Source organism: Ruditapes philippinarum, unplaced genomic scaffold (assembly GCF_026571515.1).
Source record: "Ruditapes philippinarum isolate M1 unplaced genomic scaffold, ASM2657151v2 ctg1078_1_1_1_1, whole genome shotgun sequence".
NCBI lineage: Eukaryota > Metazoa > Mollusca > Bivalvia > Venerida > Veneridae > Ruditapes > Ruditapes philippinarum.
In genome coordinates this window covers 197,166-223,731 of record NW_026854045.1, presented here as the reverse complement: position 1 = coordinate 223,731, position 26,566 = coordinate 197,166, and the positions used below count along the sequence as shown (strand labels likewise).

The 26,566-nt window shown below is 33.7% G+C and overlaps 2 protein-coding genes across 2 annotated transcripts in view; one reads left to right on the top strand and one right to left on the bottom strand.

Moving 5' to 3' along the window:
• Positions 1-5,809: 5,809 nt before the first annotated feature.
• Positions 5,810-14,373, bottom strand: LOC132738793 (casein kinase II subunit beta). The gene is made up of 7 exons (XM_060726393.1): positions 14,270-14,373; positions 12,019-12,104; positions 9,938-10,040; positions 9,145-9,260; positions 8,502-8,577; positions 7,037-7,226; positions 5,810-6,138 (listed from the first exon to the last, which is right to left on the bottom strand). The coding sequence occupies exons 2-7, from the start codon at positions 12,088-12,090 to the stop codon at positions 6,030-6,032; spliced, it is 666 nt and encodes a 221-aa protein (XP_060582376.1). The 5' UTR covers positions 12,091-12,104; positions 14,270-14,373; the 3' UTR covers positions 5,810-6,029.
• A 3,805-nt stretch (positions 14,374-18,178) lies between these two features.
• Positions 18,179-26,566, top strand: part of LOC132738792 (tyrosine-protein kinase ABL1-like) — a 49,325-nt gene continuing 40,937 nt past the window's right edge. Inside the window, exon 1 of the mRNA XM_060726392.1 lies at positions 18,179-18,480. Within this exon, the coding sequence (XP_060582375.1) occupies positions 18,381-18,480 (100 nt within the window). The 5' untranslated portion in view covers positions 18,179-18,380. The remainder of the gene's footprint in view (positions 18,481-26,566) is intronic.

Sequence of the window (26,566 nt, the reverse complement as noted above, 5' to 3'; positions counted from 1 at the left end):
ATATACCTTTTTCTCTTTTTGACATTTTAATGTAATTTGAAAGTTTGAAAGACTACCCCTTATTTTGTGTTTTGACTAAATTTATTAGAAAGTATAGTCCGACAAAACACCAGGGAAAACTCAGAAAATATGTTTCACTGCAGTGAAAAAATAATTTCTTACAGTTAAAATATGGAAAAAAAATGAAATTACACATTTTATTTTATCAATTATTTCTCAATATTTCATTCGAATAAGTATATAATCGACAACGATATCGTACAATAACAAAATAATCAAATAATTTAAGTCTAAACTAAGATAATAAGCCTATAATTAATTTATTAAGTCATTGCCTAACTACATTGCTGAAATATTATTCCTACCTGAAAATAACGGTAGCTCTGTCATTTACATTTGCCATTACATGTACTTTATAAAATACATGTACTTTATTAGAAAATCAAATTGTTCAATATCAGAGGAAAAGCACATTCATACCTCAGAAAAGAATATTATTTTCCTTCTTTGGAAGACAAAAGCATGAGTTTTGTAACATTTGAGTTAAAGATCATGGTTGATGCTTATCACCTGAAGAAAGTAGGACTGAAGGTGCAATTATTTGTCATAAAAGTAGCCAAATGTAAACAAAGTAGTATTTTGACTTCCTTACAAAATATTAAATCACTAAAAATTAAAATAGTTGACAAAATCTGAAAGTCTATATGCACTCTTCAAATACGCAAAATAATTAACGTTTCCTTAAACGTAAAAATGTGTTATTAATTATTTGTTTGATTGGTTGGTTGGTTGATTGATTGATTGATTGATTGATTGATTGATTGATTGATTGACTGACTGATTGACTAACTGATTGATAGTTGAATTATTTTTGTTCGGTTTAGTTTTTTCCTATGGAGCGGCGGTTTTACGAAAGGCGAAATCATGATTAAATTGTTGAGTTTATTGATAGTGATACCGCCAAAGCAGAAAAGAATGATTAAAACAAAAAATCAAAGGGCTGCATGCTCTGTGGTATTTTCTGATCTTTCCTGTATAAGTTTATTTTTATATTTTACGCAGCGACTGCGTTTAACAGTTTGTGATTGATACATATGGAATTTTGCATGCCTAGAGTTGCATCAAAAATAATTTTTAATTTTTTATTACAGCCACACTTTATCCTTGCATATCGTGGCTACTTCCTTAAAAAAGACACTTCAAAAAAAAATGTTGCCTCGACAAGGATTTTAACCTTAGGCCTCTCACACCCTAAACGAGCGCGCTACCTCTGCACCACAGTGAAGTAATAAGTATGTAGCGTGAATAAAAACAAATATATTGTAATTCTAAAATTGAGAATTTTCATTTCGTATTTGTAATCCTTATTAATTTCAAGGTATTTTGTTCACGATAAACCTGTTGTTAAACACTGATGAAAATAATTTAGCGAAAATCCTCTCGCCAAAACAGTCCGACATGTATATATTCCGTTACTCCACAGTCAGATTTATTTGTGTACTACGCTCTGGAGTATTCGGTAATCGACATAGCTAAAAATAGCATTTTCATTGATTAAGCTTTACGGAAATAGTCGAACATTTTTCATTGGGTAAAAAAGATATTCATCCGCGAAATTTGTGATTGTAACCTCATATTTCTATTGACTAATGTAAACTTTAAATGCACTGTAATTCGTTTAATGCCTACATTAAAAATTATTCTTTCTTTTAAATTGCTGGTTTTTAAGCAGTTTTGAGTGAGAACTACTTTGCGTTGTTAGGTCTGTGAGGAAATTTTGTGTTAGACCGTGCATGTTAGCTATGTATTTACTGATCTTGCGATCAGAAAATACAAAAAAACGCAATGTGGCTTTTCCATTTAACCTTTCCATGTATACATATGATGACGCAAATCGGCTGCAACAGTTCTCCATTTACGAGCGCTTACCTCCTAATTTTACGCAGATATCTGTGGATAATCATTAAGGACATTCAAAACCAAATGTTGAAATGGCAATTTTCAAAGAACTATATAAAATAATTCGCTCTTTTACGGCAAGTTAATGTTGTTTTATAAACTACCCATCTACAGTTAATATCTCGATCTGCCTAAAAGGTAAAAAATAATAGCATTGCAACAGATTGGTGATTTTAGAGTAATTGCTGGCACTGGGTGCTACTTTAATTAATTTGCTCGTTTTCTCTAGTTGTCGTTGTCACACCTTAGGCGAATTTCCAGAGAAAACAAAAACAGTTGTTGCTTTTTCCAATCCGATAAGTGTCTGACTGTTACGGTTTTAAATAAAATTTGCGACATGCTGAGCCATTAAAAATGATGACAATATCAATAAAGGATAAAACATCATATCTAACGGTTTTTAGCTCCATTTTGATGTCGTTGACTATAAAAAATATTGAACATTTTCAACGAAGAAAAACGTCTTCACTATTCTAACTACAAAATTAATGTACTTTTGGTTGGGTTTTGAACCTTAACGCCCGTTGCATTCAAGCTTTACCTCTGGAAGATGTCTATACAAAAAAGATTCAGGCATCCGGATTGAATGATCCTGAAATTGGTTTCATTTCTTTAAATCCACATTGTTCCTCAGAAATTGAAAAGACAAACATGTGTTACATAATTGGTATTACGTCGCATCGATACTGTAAAGGTCATACGGCAACCTTCCAACTTTACTGGTGAAAAAAGACCTCAGGTGCCCTTCCGTGCAATATTTCAGGCACAAACGGGTACCGGAGCAGAACTGGCGATGTTCAGTAAACGAGCTGGAAAGCTTCCTCATATGAAAGAATTGAAGTCCCTAGAGGGACTTGAAACCACTGTATGAGGGGCTAGTGGTTTAGAGTCAATGACCTTTATCACTCGGTCAAGGAATTCGTTTGGAATCTGTAAACAGACACAAACATATATAAATAAAATTAAAATCTTTAGAAAAATAATACTTTAGCATTTCTGAGGCTAACTGGACCTTTTAGCATAATTAAAGGAAGGTATATGAACTTGACCCGTTGTCCATCTTGACTGCCCTATAAACAAATCTGGTCTGCAGAACTCAGATCAGCTATTGAATTAGAAATTTGAAATACATGTATAAAGATAGAGAATATAGTAAAAAGTATGGCTTCAAAATAGAAAAACAAGGGCCGGAAATGAAAGAAAAAAACACCCATTAGGAAATGATGTGAATATTTTAATATACAAAGATGACATCACTCAAAACAACACAATATTATACATTTGTATGTCAATATTTTTTTCATGTTTTCAAGCACTTTTACCAACACTGAAAATGTTGACATTCTCTCCAATATTAATTACAAGGTATCATCCTATTACTAGTATATATATATAGACACATTTTGTTATGCCCCCAAGATATGATGTAAACCTTGTATTTTTTAACATTTCATTTCGTTTCGTTCAAATTTAGGTTGGCAAAATGCTTGGATTAGATGTCACATTTAAGAATTACTGCCAGATTATAAAAAATACCACATATGTATATGCCATTCTACAGCAATTCAGAATTATTTCAGGACTGTTTATTCATTATCTAGGTAGTCCTGACCTCTGTACATTATTTCAGGCACGTGCATACATTATTTCAGGTTTTTATACCTTCAAAACCTAATCTCCATACTATAAATTAAATCAGGCCCCTTTACTTTTTATCATACAATAATTCAGGCACCTACATTATTATTTCAGATATTTCAGTACATTATCAATATTTCAGTACTAACTTAACCATTATTTCAGACACTTTTCATCCATTATTTCAGGCACCTGCATAAATATTTCAGGCTCTTCAAACATTATTTCAGGCACCTCATCTACACACACTATTTCGGTACCCTTCAAACATTATTTCAACAATACACTGTTTTCACAAACCTCCGTGCATGACTCCAGGCAAAAGCAGGAACCTGTGTATAAAAATATTGTTCACAATAATTCTAATTCCCATACTTAATCTCAATACAAATAATACATAATACATTAATCTTAAAAAGATTAAATTGAATTTTCATGAAGTATGACAAGCTTTCAAGACAGACATACAAAATGTACAAAATAAAATTCATTTCATTACATTATCTCAAAACTGTAAAATCCAAAATATTTGTGACCAATAATTTTTCAATGATTTTTTGCTTGAAGATAACAAATCGGTCATTATCTAATTGTCCTCATATTTCCTCTTATGGTATAAAATCTTAAACAGAATAGAAACTACAAACAAAAACATAAAAAAAGAATAAAAAGCATTTATGTATCATTTAACAATATGTTACAGTTATTTTTAGTTTAGCTATTCACATGACTGTATCCAGTCACATGACCCAAAGCAATCACACAATGAAAGTTAATCACATGACCATATTTAAGTTCATAACCTTTATTAATAACACATCTAGAGAAAGTCACATGACCACATCTAGTCACATGACCACATCTAGTCACATGACCACATCTAGTCACATGACCATCTATATCCAGTCACATGACCACATCTAGTCACATGACCATCTATATCTAGTCACATGACCATATCCAGTCACATGACCATATCTTGACATCGTGAGAATATGTAGTCATATGACAATATCTTGTCACATTACCACGTCTAGACAACGCAAAGAATCAACCATTAAAGCCATTAATTATAAAGAAAATCCAAGTTCATTGTCTTAAGAATTCTGCAAGAATATCAAAAATTTAAATTCCATCAGAATCAGACACTAAGATATCAAGGTTTAACTAAAATGTATTTGTGAACTAATTTCTTGAACTACCAAATGTTACTTAAAAGGGACTTCTAAAATTGAGATAAGCAAAATTGAGCTGCCAAAAACAAATAGACTTGTCAGAGTTCATAGAAGTGGTGACATGCCTAAATCTACTCTAGAAATGGCGATTCAGTATTGCCACCAGTACAAATACAGAGTTAAAATTGCCAGATAAAACAAAGTCCTCAAATGGTGTAATAATAAAAATTACTTAAATTAGTCAAAACTAAATGTCAGTTAGCAACTAAAATTCGACACTGATAGTAATGTTTAGTAAATCTTCTAAATTCACACTAATGGCTACATACAATGATGCTTACAAATACAAGTCTATCTGATGTAACAAGGTGATTGGACACAATATAAAAATGTTTTTGATTCATATATGATGATATCTAAACATGCTCTGACATGTGAGGTCAAAATACTGAACAAAAAATATTGGTACCACCAATGGCTTATGACATCCAATGACACTTTGACAAAGCAAAATAAATAGTGTTACCACCAGGAAAGTACTAAGAACATAGAAAAAAATTTCCTAGTCAACCTGTGTCCCAGGTTTATCATTATATTTAAAACCTCAAACTAAGATCTCTAGTATTTGAATGGTTAGGAACAGCTACAAATTGTAAATTGACCAATGAAAGTTCTGATTTTTACAGAGTTCAGAAAAAGTTTCTTTTTATAAAACCAAAGACCTGAAATCCAAGCCAATAGTGGTTCAAAGTAGACATACCAAAATGCCCAAGATATAAGTCAATAAATGAAGGAATTATGAGAAACAGTGAGTTAAAGTGGTGACAGAAAAGACTGACTGTCAAACCTGGACATATGTGCTCCACTGTAAACTTACAGGGCGCAAAAATAAACACTCAGAAAATGTGAATGCTTGTGTCCAATTGTAAAAACCCATGCAAAACAGTGAACATTATATTCTGTTCACAGAAATTTAGATTTGATTCATAATTGTACACAATAAAATGCACCTAAACTATTAAAGTCTAAGTTTATCAGATCCTATTCATAACTCATTACCTTACATGACAGTTCCTACCTGGAACTCAATGACTAATTAAGTATATAGCTTTTATTAATCTATGTCACTTATGTGATGATAATGATGTGATATTTTATATAGAAAATGTCGTGTTTATAGTTTAAACGGAACAAATTTTGAGATATATTTGTACAAAAACTGTCACAGTGATGTCAAACTATCATACACGTCTCTGTTCAGCGTTTACTGTTGTTATGTCCTATACCCCTCATCGGCATTTTGAAGTTAGCGGCTGCCTGAAACTGTAACTGGTACGCTAACGGGTGAATCTTGAATCCATATAACCTGAAATAACACAGGATAATTCATTGTTGAGATATTCACAAGAGGTATAGAGACAGACAGTTAAAGGGAGAGAATTCAAATACAAGCTGCTTGCATAGAGCTTCATTACCATTTCCACGCTTGAACCTAGAGAGATAAGCTGTTGCGGTCAGTATAAAGCCAGACCAGCCTGCTTTTCAATCCAATAGCTGTCCGGTATGCTCAATAGGTAGAGCTTTGGACTGTGAATCGGGCGTGTTCAAATCTCATATGGTCACTATTGTTGTGAATGTTCATGAAATCCTTTGTTCGGTCATTCACACTGTACCTCTGCTCTGGCATGTACAGAAGTTATAGTTGAGACAGTGAAGGCAACTAGTACTGGTTGGCATCTCCTTGTTTTTATTTTGTGATAAAAATCCTAAGAAAAGAATAGTTTGTTTCAAATTTAAAGCAAAGCAAATCTATTGCCAAGAACACTTTCAATTTGTATGCCACAAATTTTGACTGAAAATAATATGAAATCAAGACATTGCACATCCTTCTTTTGAGAGTAAATAAATTTTTTTTAAGTCCAGCAAAATATTGAGGTATTTCATAAAGTGCAAGACTAGCTACAATGTAAGGTACCCACTGTACTTCATATTTCCATAAATTTGTTAGAACGAAAAGGACTTAGTTTCACCGACTTATTTTACAGGTATTGCCGATTGCTTCTGAACTTTAAAGTACACATATCTAACAATGTTAAATAAACAATTTTTAGGTCAATCCGCACTACGTATATGCATATAAGCATATGTTCGATTAGCCCGAATACAGAAGACAAACAGGGATGTGTTACACATGAGAAATGTCATACCAGCAACCCATACCCTAAGAGGAGTACTATAATAGAAAATATACAACTATCATATACCTTGGTACAAACTGATTGGCTGGTCTCTTCGGTCTGTATTCAGGATGAACCATGAACAGCATGTGTGGGAACCCAGTACCGAAATAAGCGCCATCTGTATGATGGTGACGGGAAGATTTTGGCGTGTAAACATCTTGACATTTAGGACAGTACAGCTTTACCATCGCTTCACCAGGAACATCTGATAAACCTACAAGTGTAAAAATAAATACAGAATGTATGAATTTATTTTGGAAAGACAATGATTAACCTTTAACCTGCTAAATTTTGTGTTAAAAGTAGCCCTGTTTTAAATTTGGAACAGTCCATTTGAATAATAAAGGGATTTCAATATCAAAATACACAAATTGAGCTAATTCAAACCTATTGAAAGTGGCCAGACAGCACAGAAGTGTAGTTTTGTCTGGCTATATATTGTAGGCAAAGACTAATTACTTTTGGTTTATGCTTGGTAAGATTAAATAATTGTTAACAAATTTCCTAAATGGACTTCCAATTTAAAACAGTTTATTGTCAATTTCAAAGAATTATATAAGTTAGCTGTGTTAATATGATAAAAAATGGAACTACCAAAATAAAGTTGGAGATAGTTTATGTTTTTCTAAATATTTCACACCTTTTAAAGTGTTACATAAACTAATAAAATAGGTAAGTTTAGAACTGACAATTGAATGCTGGTAATTTTTCAGTACCATTGCCTTTTTGAAAAAAATGGGTCAAAGACAGAAAAGGCCGGGTTGCATTTGTATACCAAATATCATGAGGCTGTGATGTTACAAAAAATGTTTACCATTGACCATTAATGTCAAAAATTTAACTAAGTCGGTAAACAGGAAGTGGATGAGCGACAGACCTGAAATTGAATCCCACAGTATGGGACCATGAGGCAATGCTGTATGCTAAATATCAAGAAGCTGTGATAAGTAGTTGCTGAGAAAACTGTTACGAAAATTTCCTACCATTGACCATTAATGTTGAAAATTTAACTAAGTCGATAAACAGGAAGTGGATGAGCGACAGACCTGAAATTGAATCCCACGGTATGGGACCACGTGTCAATGCTGTATGCCAAATATCAAGGGGCTGTGATAAGTAGTTGCTGAGAAAACTGTTACGAAAGTTTTTCCCCGCCCGCCGCCCACCGCCCGACATTCACCATACTATAACCCGGGTTTGCACCAGTGCAACCCGGCCAATAAAATACATGCACGCAATAATCGCTGAAAAAAAAATTGGCTGACAGAAAAATTTGCCAGTGCTAGCCCTGGCTGAGATATAACTTATTTCTGACTATTTTTACCAATACATTTGATGGCAAATAGAACAACATGTTATGTTTGTTGTTTAATGTCAGTGTCCCAAGATATGGGCAGAGAGACCTACTTCAGGTCTGAACCTGGTAAAATTGGTATCATTTAAGACAGCTGCACCTTATTTTACTCTATATATAATGTACATGTATTACCTATTGGAAGCATTGGTTGATTTTCACAGTAAACTCTTGGACAGTAACCAAAGTCACCTTGTTGCCACTTCTCAATCTGAAATATATATAATATACTGTTAAGTTATACACCAAGGGTGGTTAGTTGTAAAATTTGTGGTAAAATTTGAAGCTGATTCCCTTTGCAAAAACACTGATCTGTGGTGAAAAACTTAAGAAATCTAGATCCAGGTACAGCAAAATAACAAAGAATACAAGTGCAATTCAATTGGTAGTAATATTTTTATGGAAAGGTGAGTGGTGGCTTATTGGTGAAGGGGCCCATTAAGGTGTCTGCCTCTCAACCCAGGAATCATGGGTTTGAACCCTAATTGGGTCAGGACCATGTTTCTTCATATTACACCAGTACTGGTTGGTTCCGGGAGGCCAACTCTAAAGTGATTAATATAAGTTGCAATCAAGCTTATATAAATATGTTTAAACAAATATATCTATGTGTAGGAGTGTTGCCACCTTAAACATCTTCCCTATTCCCCAAACCCATTGAAAATGAATAAATATAACTTTACATGTTTCAAAGCTTTAAATAAAATGTATAAAAAATTGTATAAACTTTGGCATGACTATATTATAGATTATATAATTATATGGATAAAAAGTTTACCATTTGTGCAATGCCTCTATTTGTCATAATATATCTAGCATGTATAAGTCCGTACAACATTTCTGCTGCCTGCTCTATAAGATCACTCTGATTTGGATTGTCTTCAAGTTCATCATCTGTAAATATATTACATTATTGAATGAAAGAAGAACGAATAACAATTAAAAAGTAAGTGAGCGAGTGAGCAAGCAAGTGGCCTCACCTGTATAAGTTTAGATATATATATGTATCTGACTGAAAGACTAAATGAATTTAGTGTTAACTTGTATCTGATTCGTATTATTTCTCACTGTCTTAAACTGTGAAATAATCATACTGCCTTATATATTCTTTTACACTGTCTTTTCTTCTATTAGTCTTACTGTTTCATATACCATTGTTTACATGTCTTTACATTCACCAGTACATGACACACCCACTTCTCATGAAGTTATCAATCACAATGACGATGGAAATACTTCTTTTCAAATCCAGAACCATTTTTAATTTTATAACATAAATCATTTTAGGTTTTATATTAAATACAGATATAAAAGAATTTCTTTGTCAGAAATAAAAACATTTTTTATAGACACCTTTTTGGAGATATAGCAGAGGCTGTGTATCTGCATCTTCCCTACAAGAAAATTCTTTTTAATAATCTTAATCATGCAGTTTACTCCTAAATTTCATCAAGATTTTTCTATTCCTTTTTCAAAATTACTATGTGTACACTTTCCCCAATATTAAAGAAAGGGACCCTTTTCCTATCTGTGACAGAAAGCCCTGGTTTATATACATGTAAGTTTTTTACCTGGTTCTAGATCAAGTATCATGTCAAGGGCTTGTCTGTAGTGAGGTACTTGTTCATTTAATCCGGTCAAGTTGAATTTATCTTGTATATAATCTTCATCCACCTGCAAAAATACATAATGAGATAAGAAAATAATTTGAATTCACTTAAATATAGTGGGCATGAAATTTTGTCTAAAAGGAAATTTTGTTAATTGAGTATTGTTTGTTGGGGTTTTTTTTGCAAAAAAATCACATCATATCAAAGGATGGCAAATCAAATATTTTACAAAAATCAAAGAAAATGGCAAGTACATGTAATCCTAACTGACTGTATAGTGAACAGTGCAGGGCATGATCAGACATCATCGATAATTATTTAACCCTCAGTACTGTTGGCATGCTAAACTGTGACTTTGCACACTGCTCTAACCAGCACAGTGACCAGTTTGTTAACTGTTAAAACACCAAGATGCATATTTCACATGTGAAAAAGGCTGAAAAACAACTATTTACAGCAGTATGGGGGAAAACATATTGTATGACTTGTTCTTATGAACAGTAATATATGCAACATAATGTATGCATACATAGATAAATAGCAAAATAATAGATATGAACTAATGCATAGTGCTCTTGTCAGCAGTCAAAAGATTAACTCAAATTTTCATGTAATTGGTCATTATTTTGAGAAAACTTTTTCTCATATTTACATCAATATCTTCCATTTAACTGTTATTTCAACATTAAAAATCTTGTGCACACCTATTCCAAAGAAGCAAAAATATTTTCAGGGCTCACACTGGCTCAAATAAAATAATAGCCAATAATTTCAACTTAAAAAAATAATAGCCAAAAGTTCAGCGGACTATTCACGAATTAGCGATTAACAACATAAGCAGTTGATTCAAATAAACATTACATTTATATCTTTCAGTTTTATAAAGATTCTCAAATAAACTGATACATTTGTGTATATTGATAACTACCTTTTTTAAATAGAACCACAACTTTAATTGTTATTATAGAACAGAATAAAAACGTTATAATTAGTATAATTACTGTATAACAATGATATTAAAGATTCATTATAACTTTACAACTCAGACAACTTTTTTTGTTTGTTCTAATCAAATTTTGTCAGCTATAACCACTGTTAATTTCCACATTTCACACAGAACTGGAGTAGATCTAGGTCATATTAGCCTATAGAAATTACACAAGTTTGCAAACTCATTCACAGAATGCAGCCTTTTTTCTGAATAATTTACTGAAAAATATCATCATCACCAATGAAATACAAATTTTCTGCCATAGTAGTAAAGATTTTTAAACAGAACATAGCTTATTTCACCTTTAAATAAATATCAAAATTATCGGTGTCGCGAAAATATGTGACAATCGGATTTTTCCTGTTTTCTGAAGAAATATTCACAATTTTGGTTGTTGTGCAAATAGTAGTTTGGAAGTTAATACTTTTTAAACATTTTACCATTGTTTTCCACTGGCGATTTAGTCAAGTAGCTTAAAACAAAAAAAATCAAAATTTGCAATTACTGCAATTCACGGTAAATTTTGGGCAGTTTATCAATTTTAAAACGATTTTTGTGGCTAATTGACGGATATTTGATGGCTATTATAAATGCTGGACAATATCTTTAAAGTATTTATACAATTATACATCTCGCATGTATTTTATCACCTCGGGCAATATAGTTAGCAGCACGTGACCGGTAAAAAGTTGACACTCGATTGAATGCACCCCGCTGGTGTTAATTGGGTCTACTGCATTCATTATCGATTTTTACACCTTATATAAACACTGTTGGAAGTAAAAAATAATCGCCAGATTTTGTAGCCAAAATGCAAAAATAATCGCCAATCTTATAAAATAATCGCAAATGGCGACTATGGCGACCGACAGCGTGAGCCCTGATTTTGTTTCTGATGGTTAATGTGCCTTTAAAGTTTAAATTAAACAAATATTTATTATCTCTACTTGACTGATATGAATTTTTGTTTTCATGCAATTTACCTAAATCCATGATTAGGTTGGCCGGCCATACCCATTCCTAAAAGAACTGCAGAAATGTGCCTACTCACCTCACAGAAGAATTCATTTCCTCTGAGCCCACAAAACCAAGATATCCATGACACCTCCTCTGAACTACTCATTATCAACTGTTAATCTGAAATGAAGATAATACATTATACAATTAAAATAAATGAATTAACAACTTGTCATAGTTTAATAGTCTGTTAAACACAAAAATATGGTGACTTTTTTTAAATTTAAATTTATATGAGGATTTTTCCAAGTTTACCAACATGGCAAGGGCTAAAATTCAGTTAAATTTCATTCAAGAGTTGTGGGTCTTGGAAGTGCCAATAACGAGGAATTCTACCAATGAAATATTTTAATTTTCATACAAAATATCTTCACTCGTATTTTAAGATTGATTATTAACAAGGAATAAGTTCACATTGAAACTGGTAAAGACAGAAGATACATGTATCCCATAAATTTCAAATAAATAGTCTCAGGGATTTTTTTAGCTTATTTTATAGCTGATATTCGGTCATATTCCCAACTGAAAATAGACTTAGTGTATTATTTTCCGAATCCATAGGAAAAAATTCCCAGTTGAAAATTACAAAATAAAAATATTGAATAACAAATTCTAAAATTTTTGAAAGTAAGGGCTTCTTCACCAGGGGTTTTTTTTGCTATATAACTGTAGCCGTTTAACGGCTACTTCCCCAGCTGAAAAAAATTTCCCTTGAGCTGAAAAATTCCCCATGGTCTGAATAAAATCAACTATTATGGCTTGTTTGTTTAAAAAAATCACATTTTTGTTCAAATAGTTAAAATTTTTATAGGGCCTTCAGTGTTTGATATTACTGATTGTCCTGCAAGTAAAAAGTCCAACGCCGCTGATCGGCAACCCTCTCCCCTACGCTGATCAAATCTCTAAACATCCTGTCTTTGTGAAAATTCCACTCAAAATATGCAGAAATTTGTAAAAATATGTTTTCTTATTTATTCTTATAGATTTCAATCATAGTCTGGGGGAATATGGAGTTATATTAATACCAAAAATCGGCAAAATATTCTATAATCACATATTTTCGCGACCTACTTCCTGTTTGGTTTTCGGCTGGAATTCGGAGATGAATGAGTTAGTTTAAGTAAATAAATTACAAAACATAAAATAATCAATTGATTTTTATGCATTAAATGTCAAAATGTCATTTGAGAATCATCATCTAATTAATTTAGCACTCAACGCAGTTTTAACATAGAAAAATCAAAGCAACCATTCTGAAATAAATAGGGGAGGTTTGTGAGGAGCTTACAGCAATGTTGAAGCTTGGCAACACCACAAATGATATTAACTCAAGTGATATCCAACTTAAATAAAGTGGTATTGTATGTTAAGGAATTCAAGGCCAAGAAGATGGTTCTGAGATTTGAACTGTTTTCATTGTGTATTACTCACCTGACTTTTGTTCCATGTTTTTATTGTTTATTTTAAAGTGATTTACTTATTTTTTTAATGTAAGAGATTTTCCCCAAAATGTCATTTTTTCGCGCATTTTTTTCCCCTACTGAAAGGCCAGGCCTTTTCCCCAAAACTGAAAAAAAAGCCCTGTTCACTGTTATGGTGCTCAAATGTTTGAGGATGCCATCCTGACAGCGATTCTTTAAATTCATGCAATTACTGCAAAATTTAAATCATGTAATTTTTCCTAATTTATCAAAAACAAAACAAATTTTCCCAATTCCATGGGTATGGCTCACGTTCCCAAAATCCTGGGAAAGAAACCTGCGGTATAAAAAAAAGGAGAGAAAATCTCTTGTTTTAAGTGACCATCTATTTCCAAATCTACGCTTGTGCAAGTCATTGCATCCTAGGAAAATAAACAATATATCAGATGCAATTGTTTTAAATGTAAATGTGACACTTAATGCCTTTCTATTATCATTGTGACAAACAACAGAAAATTTTATTTAAAATTTAAGATCTAGCTATGTTTTTATTTATTTTAAATCTTTTTTTACTTTTTAAATAAACATGTGTGTTCAACAAGCCAAAAATGGTCTGCTTGGAAATAGCATTAACTTTCAAGTAAAACGAAAATAAAGTGCCGAAATATAAAGTTGCATTAATAAAAAAAACATGAATCATTTTGCTTCACATGGTTTTCAGTTTCAAGTTGATCAACTTCGACGTCAGGCCCAGTTACATCCTGATTTTTACTATTTTCAGGTTTTTTCTGACAGCACCAAAACATGAATTATCACATATGATAAACTATTTGTTAATTCTGAGTACAAACTGTCTCAACTAACCAATATTTGCCGAAATGCTAGGCAAAATCGATTTTTTCCTATATATCGGAAGCGGAAGTAATGTAACGGCGTGAAATAAAATTTTGATTAATTATACATTCTACTCATACTAGGTTCAGCGCCACTAAATATCTCGATCGGTGCATAATCGTGTTGAACTGTTCCTAGCTTAGCCCTTCCGGACAAAAACCCTCCCGGACAAAAGCCTTCCCGTCTAAAATTAAAAAGGCGGACGAAAGCCCACCCGTGAAAATGACAGGGCGGACAAAGCTCTCCCGTGAAAGGACTGGGCGAACAAAAGCCCTCCCTTAACAAAAAAAGTAAATACCTGTGTTTTTTTCCAATGCACTCCTAGCAGTTAATTACAGCATTTATGATAGATGTTATTTAGATGTCAGTCATATTAAATAAGATCACATCCTTCTAATATTTGATGTTTATATTACATATACCGTACCAACCCAATAACATGCAATAAATCCTGTATTGTAGCAGAATCATTTGTTATAAATTAATATAAACAATACGTTTAACCATCTTTTTTTCTTTCAGACGACTGAGTGACAATTGATATTCTGCTTAAAATCCTTGTCACATGGTTTTATCTTTAGGAAGTTAAATATTTTCATTTGCCAACATCAACTTCTTTGATATTTCTTCCAAAAACAAAAAAAAACAAAAAAAAAAAAACCATCACGTCAACATGCAGGGTTGCTTGGGTCTGTTCACGTTAGGTTTGCGTGTTTTTGGTATATTACATACCTATTTTTCTTCCAAAAACTACATATCTTCTTAAAAGATACACCATACTTAAAATTTGATATTTGAAATGACTTATAATTGCTATGTACAGTCTCTTTTTTCAATTTAAATTATCGTAGGTAGCATAATGTAAATGAAGTAGAGAAAAAAACTGAATCTCCAAAGAACGCCCAAACGACAAAATTGAAAATATTGCAGGCTCGGTTTGATTGGCCTGTCCATGGACGGTACTGGGAAGCGCAAGTTTCCGTCCACGCCCCTTAGCACCGACATAAGCAAAATTCAACATTCAAATACAGAAATTGTTGAAATTTTGATTTTAGAAACATCCGCCGATGTCTTCATACGGTGGTTATAATGGGGCCTTTGGCGGTTAATTATCATGGAACCTTTAAATGTGACACGTTAGTGACATTCCATGAAAAGAAGCGGCGTATGATTCCCACATTAGAAAGTGCGCTAACGAAAAAAAAAAAAAAAAATGGGTGGAACTAAATAAAAATGGAATTTTGAAATCTAAGCTTGCATATCACAGACAATACATCAAAAGACAAATTTAAAAAGCAGACGTTGATTATACAGTATTCAAGTTGGAATACTGGAACCACCGAAGTTGAAAAAGGTGAAATAGAAGGAACTTAAAGTACTTGATCACTTTTACTGTACTTGTTGCCCAAAAGCAACACACGCAACAAACGTTTGCCCAGGTAATTGGCCAATCAGTAACTTTTTGGAAACAATAACTTAAATATAAAATCTTTTTGGAAATACACTTTTTAAGGTATAATGTGGCTTAATATAATTATAAGAATATTACAGCTTTTCCTTTATTTTTTAGACTTTCTTTTTTCAATTTGGTCCATTTGGCCCCTGGTAAATGTAGTTTAGTCTATGAATGTATACTTAAAACTTTGGTTTAAAAGTATCTTTATAGAACTTATTTCTGTATTTGTTTTTACTTTCTGTGGGTTAATTTTTAAACGAGTACATACATGTATCATGATTATGAATTGGACAAGACAATGTTTCTTAACGTGTCTCTACCAATGAAAGAATTACGGTTGTACAATCTACATGTTCTATAGACAGGTGATGCCACAGTCAAATACTATACTGACACTGTTTTTATCCATTTAACCCAATGTAACTTTTTAGCATTGCTAATGTTGGGATGCTGACACTGGAGTAAGGTTACTTACACTTACCCGAAAGCAATGACTTACCAATAACATTTACAAATATTCTACATGTATATACATGTATATTTTTACTCGAATTTTACAAATACATCTGTTGACCAGTTAATCAAATTAACATGTTCTCCATTAGATACATTGACGAGGTCGATTTCTCTCGAGTTGACAAAAAGACGAATATTGAGTTGATCGGGCATTACGTGTCAGTTGATAAATTGTGTTTGCTGCCCATGCATTTGATATTTTCGACATATTTTGATTTGATAACCACACAATATTTTATGTCTAAATTCCTTATCTCCTTAACTTATATGTTTTCTTTTCACGAAGAACTTTTGAATATTTTGATCATCTATATCAAATCGAATTTAAAAGATTATCTGTATGAAATCGAACTGAACGGGAGATACAAATTTATGTGTGTGTACATTGTTTTAAAGTTCATTTATACTCGTTACCGGCTTCCCATTGTTTTTAAGTTTATTTATACTCGTTACGGCTGCCCATATGGGCGAGTCCTCAAGACGAGTATTAGTCATTTTAGATTTTGGATTAAAGTGCAAGATACAGATACAGAAAGATGCCCCGATTTCATAGGCTTCTCCTGGTTCTTTAGCGTGCCAAGAGTTTAAGCACTCATACAGGGGACCTCAATTTAAAGTCTCGTCCGAAAGATTGATAAGTAATTTTAGTTTGCCAGCCCGAGAGTCGAACCAATAATGTCGAGATTACAAGTCGCACGCTCTAACCAATTGAGCTATGTGGACTGGCTTAAACGAGAGATGATCCCTCACATGGTGTAATTATTGTCCTCGGGCGCTTGTTTTGCATGTATATTCAGCACTGATAGAATTCGAAGTGAAGGACATAATCTGCTTGTTGTTGAACTCATAGGCATAAAAAAAACCTTTTGAGAGGTTTGTAGAATTCAAATTTGATAGAAAGTAATGATTTTTAAAGTAGGTGTCTCGATTCTAAAAACGTCATTTTCGGATATTACTAAAATGAGGTTTTTATCCCGAAACCAAGTGTCTATGGTTGAACTGGGCTTACGTTATCATATCAAACCGTACATTCATTTCTAAACTTAATTTTTCCTCTTATTTATTTAGATTTCATTGATAAACTTAGGGTTATCTTCTCAAATGCAATATGTGTTGGGCAAATTTGTTTGAACTCATACAATTTAGATGCTGGTGACAAATTCTTTATCTTCTTTTTGTACCTTATTTGCGTAAGCTGAAACCTTTAAAGAAAAAAAGCTCGGTGAAAAATTTATTGAAAGAAGACTTAAAATGTATTTAAAGAGCGTTTTAAATATCATTTTTGTAAATTGTTCGATTGTCTTAATACTTGTAATTCTCATACTGAGAGAGTATTTAATGTCATTAATAAATGTGCAAAGAAAGGTATAAGTCACCGTGGATTTTTTTTATAGATATACCTCTTTTAGCCAAACTACCGTATTGAAAAAGTCTAAAAGTGCGTGCAGTCCTTAAAATTAGGGTAGATTCTATATTTCTATATTTTTTACTGATTCAACTAAAATACGGCACTCAACAATATTAAACAGTTTTTTTTACAACTAGTAGATTTTTTTTTGAAAAATGTTGTTATATACTAGAAAAATCATGCGCTTTAAATTTATAAAATCGAGTTGCATTACATGAAAACTAAAGTTGATCTGTTTTGAATTAAAAATGTTGTATTAAAAGTTCCAATAATTAACTGTTCTCCCGCTCTGTGCTGTTCTACTCGACATATTGTCTCTTTATTTTTGTTCGTATGACCGATTTTCAAGTTTTAAAGAAGTAAGTAGTGTTATCACACTTTTGAATTTTTATTAAAGTTATCACGTGCTATTTGGGCAGGTCTGCGACGCGCACTTTAGTCGGCACATCCGCATTCTCCAGCGTACCGTCGGGGGTCATTTGGTACATCGGCCGAGCCTCGTTTTCAATTCTCGAAGCAAACCAAGATGGCGGCCGCCTGTAAGGGGAGGAAGTAGAAAATAGTGAACAAATTACATTAAAAATTACCGTTTATTGTTAAAATTTAAAAGTAGAAATTGAGTCTGAAGTGAAAATGGTATGTTCATGAAATGATTGAAAGGGTTCAGTGTACAGAAAAGGCATATTTTGGGCCAAGATAATATGGGGGCCCAACAAGCAAAAGAGACAAAATCCGGGAAACGAGAAAGGAAAACAAAGGATAATCGGCAAATTATTCAGAATTTTGCTCAAGACTCAAATGGTAAGTTCGGTGCAGATGTTGATTTTTAATCATTTTTAGAAGTATTTAGTTTGCAATAAATGTCAAAGTGTAGAATAAACGAAAATCGGCCAATAATTATGACTCATCAACTCAGCTGAAAACAAATTTGATTGACAATCCCAAGTTTTTTTTATTCATGGAAAGGATCTCACTACAGCAAAACCCTTCTCAACAGTGGAAATATTATTTTGAAAATATCTTTATTTTCATCATTTTAAACTAAAGGTATATTTAAATTGCCCAAGTTTAGAAATAAAGAACTATATTGAATTGGTCTAAAATCAAAACTATATGTAGATATGTGCACTGTCAATCAGACAGTATAATAAATAAATTGAATAAATTTGAGTGTTTCAGCCCAGGCTACACACTGGAAGTAAGAAATAAGTTAAAAATGGACTTAGTTAAAGCAATCAGCGAGAATAAAATTAAAGTCAGTCAAGGTTAGGGTTGGTTAGTATATATGTTGATGTGCAGACCTATGCAAGGAGTGGGAAGTAAAGTAGAAAACCTTACTCCATCAGTGTCAGCATCCCAACATTAGGCTAAGTAATGAGCAATGTTAAAAAGCTACATTGGGTTAAATGGATAAAAACAGTGTCAGTATAGTATTTGACTGTGGCAACACCTGTCTAGAACATGAAGATTGTTCCATAGCAATATGGGGGTGTGGGGAATTATGAATATTTATATTAGTTAGATGTTACTTGGATTACTCTCAGGGTCTGTACTCTCAGTGCTTGAAAGTGAAAGGACGGATAGACCCTTACAGGGGTGTGGAATTCCTATGTCCGACTTGTCCGACTCGGGCCTTTTTGCCAGCGGACAAGTCGATTTTTTCATTGGACTTGTCGGCGGGCAAGTGAATTTCAGAGCCATTTAAAAAAAAAATAAAAGCCAAATTTTGGTCACAGGTTACTCTATATCATTTTATTGGTCGGGTTGCACTGTTGCAAACCCGGGTTATAGTATGGTGAATGTTGGGCGGCGGGCGGGCGTCCGGGCGGTGGGCGGGCGGGGAAAAAACTTTCGTAACAGTTTTCTCAGCAACTACTTATCACAGCCTTTTGATATTTGGTATACAGCATCAATTCATGGTCCCATACTGTGGGATTGGATTTCAGGTCTGTCGCTCATCCACTTCCTGTTTGCTGACCTAGTTAAATTTTCAACATTAATGGTCAATAGCAGGAAATTTTCGTAACAGTTTTCTCAGCAACTACTTATCACAGCCTCTTGATATTTGGCATACAGCATTGACACATGGTCCCATACCGTGGGATTGGATTTCAGGTCTGTCGCTCATCCACTTCCTATTAATCCACTTAGTTAAATTAGTTAGATTTTTCGACATTAATGGTCAATGGTAGGAAATTTTCGTAACAGTTTTCTCAGCAACTACTTATCACAGCCTCTTGATATTTAGCATACAGCATTGACACATGGTCCCATACCGTGGGATAGGATTTCAGGTCTGTCGCTCATCCACTTCCTGTTTATCCACTTAGTTAAATTAGTTAGATTTTTGGACATTAATGGTCAATGGTAGGAAACTTTCGTAACAGTTTTCTCAGCAACTACTTTTCACAGCCTCTTGATATTTGGCATACAGCATTGACACATGGTCCCATACTGTGGGATTTGATTTCAGGTCTGCAGCTCATCCACTTCCTGTTTATCCACTTAGTTAAATTAGTTAGATTTTTCGACATTAATGATCAATGGTAGGAAATTTTCGTAACAGTTTTCTCAGCAACTACTAATCACTGTGAACCTCTTGATATTTGGCATAAAGCATTGACACATGGTCCCATTACCCTGGATTGGATTTCAGGTCTGTCGCTCATCCACTTCCTTCCCTGTTTATCCACTTTAGTTTGAATTAGTTAGATTTTTCGACATTAATGGTCAATGGTAGGAAATTTTCCTAACAGTTTTTCTCAGCAACTACTTATCACAGCCTCTTGATATTTAGCATACAGCATTGACACATGGTCCCATACCGTGGGATTGGATTTCAGGTCTGTCGCTCATCCACTTCCTGTTTATCCACTTAGTTAAATTAGTTAGATTTTTCGACATTAATGGTCAATGGTAGGGAAATTTTTTCGTAAACAGTTTTTCTCAGCATCTACTTATCACAGCCTCTTGATATTTGACATACAGCATTGAACACCATGGTCCCCATTACTGTGGGATTCATTTCAAGTCTGGCAGCTCATCCACTTCCTGTTCACATTTTATTTGTCACTGGTAGGAATTTTCGTAACATTTTTTCTCAGAAACTACTAATCACAGCCTCTTGATATTTTTGGCCATACAGCATTGACACATGGTCCATACTGTGGGATTCATTTTAGGTGTGTAGCTCATCCACTTCCTGTATACCCTACTGAATTAAATTTTCAACATTAATGGGTCAATGGAAATTTTTTTTCGTAACATCACAGCCTCATGATATTTGGTGTACAAATGCAACCCGGCCTTTTCTGTCTTTGACCCATTTTTTCATTCCAATATTGCATATCACCTTTACAAACTAGTTTAATTATATAACCCATTTTGTTTTGCTTTTTACCCCCTATGAAGCCTCTCAATAGACGTATGTGCTATAGGAACTCATTGGTTGTATTGCGGCAAAAAATATAAAGCACAGATGATTTCATTGCAAAGTTTATTTCTTTGCATACAAAAAAAACTTTAACAAATTCTTTATAAAGAATGAATAGTTCAAAGCCTGTAGAAACTCCAAAGAGTCAAAAAACGAAGTCAGAGAGAGATACTAGAAAAAATTAGTATGATTCGAAAGGAATACATTTATTTCAGGATAGCTAGTTTTATTGTCTGGCTGCCAAAGAAGGGTAATTCAGGACAATGTCTATGGTCAAACTTGCAGATAATGTTCAGTTAGTAAAATATAGCTGCTGAACTTACATAATCCGCACTGTTTTTGGGGGGCAAGTAAATTTGGGCTGCGGACAACTAGAAATTTCAATCCAACTTGTCCCTCGGACAAGTGGAAAAATTCCAAAATTCCACACCCCTGCCTTATTAAGCTTAGAAACTTTGAGACTGCAAATTTCTGGTTGGCCTTTATAATTCTATGAAAGATGGCAATTAAATTGCTACTAGGTTGTGGTAGATCATATAGAACACTTCATGATTCTTGAGTCATATCTGCGATGTTCAAGAGAATGCGAGAAAGAATCGTTGTAAGCTATGCTGCATATCAAGGAGGCTGGTTTGTCAGGAATAAATCCTTTTTGACTTCGCCTTAGCCTCCTTTTTGCCGGACCAATCTTCGACCTGTTGGTATGTTGAAGCACCAGGGAAGTGGATGTATATTCAAAACTGGAATCTAACAAAAGGATTTTTGTGGGCACATTTCTTTACCTATTTCCCTTCCTTATAATAAAGCCGTGGCTCTTCTTTGTGTTTTGTTATGTAGTTCTTGGAGATGTTTTTACTGTATAATATTCAGATAAGAGCGGCCCTGAGTCCGAGGCCACTAAGTGACAAAATATGCCTCTATAAGAAATTGTTTAGCAATTGACATTTAAACTTTAACTGAGTAAGAATATTCTCTGAAATCATTTTACCAATTACCATACTAGCAGTCTTTGCAAATTTAATTTCACCAGACGCAAACAAATAAAACAGTTATAGATGCACTATATTTACCAGGATTTTTTTTTGATGACCTGGGGTGACGCACCTGTAAGGTTACAGGGGTACTGGGGGGACATTACTCTAATAAATCGTCGGAATTTATCTTTTAGAATTTAAAATAAAACATTGTTATTATTAAATTTTCCAAATTTAACCGTGACAAATTATTGGCCTTTTTTTCCTTTCTATAATAACCCCTACACCCATCCCAAGGCAAAATTTTTTTTCATTTGGGCAGGTTACAAGACTAAAAGCTTGATGGCCTCTGACCACATTGGACCACTCCATCAGGAATGCTATTTTTTAAACCAGGCAGGGTCTTGTGGGTCGATTGTCATTTTTCAGAATTTGGACTTTACTTTGAAGATTTTCATTAGGCAAAATTTTCAAATTTTTGTATCATAAATTCAAAAGCAAAAAAATTAACTCATTCACTGTTATGAATGAAAAATCAATGGGAAAAAAAACTAAAATTGAAAATGAATTTGTTCGTAAGAAAGGAATTTTTTACATTTTGTTATATTACCTGACCAATTTCACTTTCGTATACGTTACTATTTTGTAGATGATAAATATTGCAGATGCTCCTCTATCGCTTTGGTAACCGCTAGTGTCAAAAGCATGTCTGGTGCCCGAGCAGAGCCACAAACCATCCCTTTCAAGATTCCTCTCATAAAAGAAGAACATTTATATTGTGAGTTCAACAGCAAACATCACAGAAAGTTATAGGTACCCACTTGTGACAGTAATAATGCCACATGGCACCTAAGGTCTTCCTCCAACATAGAACTTAAAGAATGCAATTGCAATATGATGGTTTGAATAATTGAGTTTCTGAAACACTCTAGAAAAAATGACAACATTTTTGTAAACTTTTTTTTTCTTCAAAAATTAATGTTGCTGAACTTTGAAGTTTCCAGCCCCAAACTTTGTATAATTAAAGAGAATCATAATTAATTTTAAAACAAATTGATGAAATAATAAAGAATTTGGGCATCCTTTCTACTATTTAAGTTATCTGCCCCTGACACAGGGAAATGTAAAGATTTTACCTTCTGTAAGTCCCTGTACTACTAACTTGGTTAATTATTTTACAAGCTGAAGCAGGTAGGGGTCTGTATCAGATGTTTGATAATCCAAAAGTCACCCAATATTCCCCAAGGTTAGGGAGCTAGGGTTGCTTTGTGTGAATACATGAAATTTTGTTCCAATCTAAAAAAATAATAAGAATAAAAGAAATAATCAAGCAACAGAAATATGATAAAGTTATCATTGGTCATTATTCTTAAAAAATGTCTTTGATTTGACTATAAACATCAATAGACATTGTTCTGTTTTTGTTTCTTTTTCAGAACAAAAACCATTAATTTTGGGAAAACCCCCCCTTTAAAACTGTTTTACGGGAAAAAATACTGAAACATGTAGACCTTTAAAAAGGTTTCTACATTTTGAATTTTTGATAATGCTCTATTGGGGTTTGGGTTTAAAAATTAAAAACCCAGTTTTTTGGGGAACTTTTTCTTTTACGGGGTTTGTTGTTCCCTAATTTATCCCAATGGGTTTAAATGTTTAAATGAAAAATTCAAAAAATTTTCCCGGGTAAAGTGCCCCAAGTTGTTTTGGTAGTTTTTTCCCCGAATCGGGGCAGAAACCCACATTAAAATTTACCAGAGCATGTGATCATTTTTAAAAAGTTCATATTTTAAGTCTGTTGTCCCTTTATGTATCAAAGTTATAAAATTTTTTTGAGACTAGAAAATTTTCCCTTTTGGGACTGAATTGGCCCCTTCTTTTTCAATTTACCTTTTATCGTAAAATCGGGTTGCATCAATCCCCCACTTTTTCATGATTTTTTTACCATTAGGATTTTGCCCGGGTTTTCCCCATTTTTGAACTGTCCAAAAACTCCTTTTTTCAAATACGGGAATTCAAGGGTTAATTTAAAAAGTTATTCATTTCAATTTTGGGAATCGGGCTCAAATTTTTGGGGAAATTTTTTTGTCACTTTTTGGTGCATTTTTTGAGACATTCATTTGAAGAGGAATCCAGCGGGCATTACTAGGTTACCCAGAATGCACTATTTGACCAATGGTAAAAAGTGTCTTCCTAGTATAGTATTACCTGAGGTTACAGTGTGCAAGATGGGTCATACTGTTAGTATCTTTATTATGCTTCCCCGAAAAAAATTTCGGGGAGCATATTAGTCGGCGGCCTTGTTTCCGTCTGTCCGTCTGTCCCGTCTGTCCCGCCGGTCCCGTCTGTCCGTTCTGTCCGTTCCGTTGTTCTTGTCCTGGTCGGAGCATAAACTTTTGAAAACCCCCTTGGGAGATAATTTGTTGAAACCCCTTCATAAACAGTGTAAGAGGGACATCGAGGGGAGTTGCAGTTTTCCCAAAGAAACCAAATAACTCTATTTTGCCCCGGTTTTTGAAAATTATCTTCCCCTTATAGAAAAAATCTTGTCCGGGGCATAACTCTAAAACTATAAGAGATATCAACATGAAAACTTTGTAGTTGATAGATCTCAATGGGTAGGATGTTGCATAAGAAACAATAACCCTTTTTGTCCTAATTTTGGAGTTATTGCCGCTTTTAATTTTAAATACTTTGAAACTTTGTCCGGAACATAACTTGAAAACCCTTGGAGATAATTTGTTGAAAACTTCATACAGTGGTAGAGGGCATCGAGGGGGAGTGCAGTGTCAAAGAACCATAACTCTATTTTGCCCGGTTTTTGAATTATCTCCCCTTATAGAAAAATCTTGTCCGGGGCATAACTCTAAAACTATAAGAGATATCAACATGAAACTTTGTAGGTGAATAGATCTCAATGGGTAGATGTGCAGTGCATAAGAAACAATAACTCTTTTCCCGTCCTAATTTTGGAGTTATTGCCCTTTGTTAATTTTAATACTTTGAACTTTGTCCGGAACATAACTTGAAAACCCTTGGAGATAATTTGTTGAAACTTCATACAGTGGTAGAGGCATCGAGGGAGAGTGCAGTGTCAAAGAACCATAACTCTATTTTGCCCGGTTTTTGAATTATCTCCCCTTATAGAAAAATCTTGTCCGGGGCATAACTCTAAAAACTATAAGAGATATCAACATGAAACTTTGTAGGTGAATAGATCTCAATGGGTAGATGTGCAGTGCATAAGAACAATAACTCTTTTTCGTCCTAATTTTGGAGTTATTGCCTTTGTATATTTAATACTTTGAACTTTGTCCGGAACATAACTTGAAAACCCTTGGAGATAATTTGTTGAAACTTCATACAGTGGTAGAGGGCATTGAGGGGGAGTGCAGTGTCAAAGAACCCATAACTCTATTTTGCCCGGTTTTTGAATTATCTCCCTTGTAGAAAAATCTTGTCCGGGGCATAACTCTAAAACTATAAGAGATATCAACATGAAAACTTTGTAGGTGAATAGATCTCAAATGGATAGATATGCAGTGCAAAAGAACCATAACTCTGTTAAGCCTTATTTTTTGAATAATCTCCCCTTTTTAGAAAAATCTTGTCCAGGACATAGCTGTAAAACTGTAAGAGATATCAAACAATGAAACTTTGTAGGTAGATAAATCTCAATGGGTAGATGTGCAGTGCACAAGAATCATAACTTCTACCTTGCCTAATTCTGGAGTTATTGCCCTTTGTTTATTTTTACTTTTTGAATTGTCCAGGAACATAACTCGGAAATCATAAGTGATATCATCAAGAAACTTTGTAGGTTGATAGATCACATTGATTAGAAGTGCAGTGCAAAGAACTGTAACAGCCTTGCCTAATTTTGGAATTATTGCACTTTGAACTTTTTCCACGGACATAACTCTGAAACTACAAGAGGTGTACTTTCCTGTGTCCAAAACCTATTCGGGGAGCATCACCCGGCTCAAACCGGGCTCTTGTCTCAGCTAGCTCTTAGTATTACAGGGTTAGTTTGGAGTTAAGACTGGTCAGGGAGAGGTCAGTATCCCAGTACTTTCACTGTCCAGGGAAATATGAATATTTCCCACTTGAATCACGCCAACCCTGATCTGTCTACTGTGACTGAGTGGGGTGTAACTTATGGAGTTTGCATGAAAATTGTAATACCATTGAAATATAAAAATTGAATTCAGCGTGGTCATTCAGGTAAAAATTGTGTTTTCTCCTGTCATTTAGAGATATTGTATAATATACAATATATAACTTCTAAAACCTTGGGGGTGGGGGAGGGGTTGTATTGGAAGACATGTTTTGAGGGAACACTCTCAGACCTCCCCTGTTGCCTTCATATTATGAACGATAATGTTGCCTGTGAGATTAATTTCTGGCTTACATACGCAGGCCTTGATGTTATCATGGTTTGGTGTGCCACTTAATCAGTAAATCCCCTGTTTGAAAGCAAGAG

Bases quoted from the DNA above. Each gene is read 5' to 3' on its own strand.
- LOC132738793 (XM_060726393.1), bottom strand. From the start codon at position 12,090: ATGAGTAGTTCAGAGGAGGTGTCATGGATATCTTGGTTTTGTGGGCTC. The intron at 8,578-9,144 runs GTAAACTTTTTA...TATATATTTCAG, and splicing joins ATAGAGGCATTGCACAAATG to ATTGAGAAGTGGCAACAAGG. The intron at 6,139-7,036 runs GTATATGATAGT...GTGTTATTTCAG, and splicing joins GCCAATCAGTTTGTACCAAG to GTTATATGGATTCAAGATTC.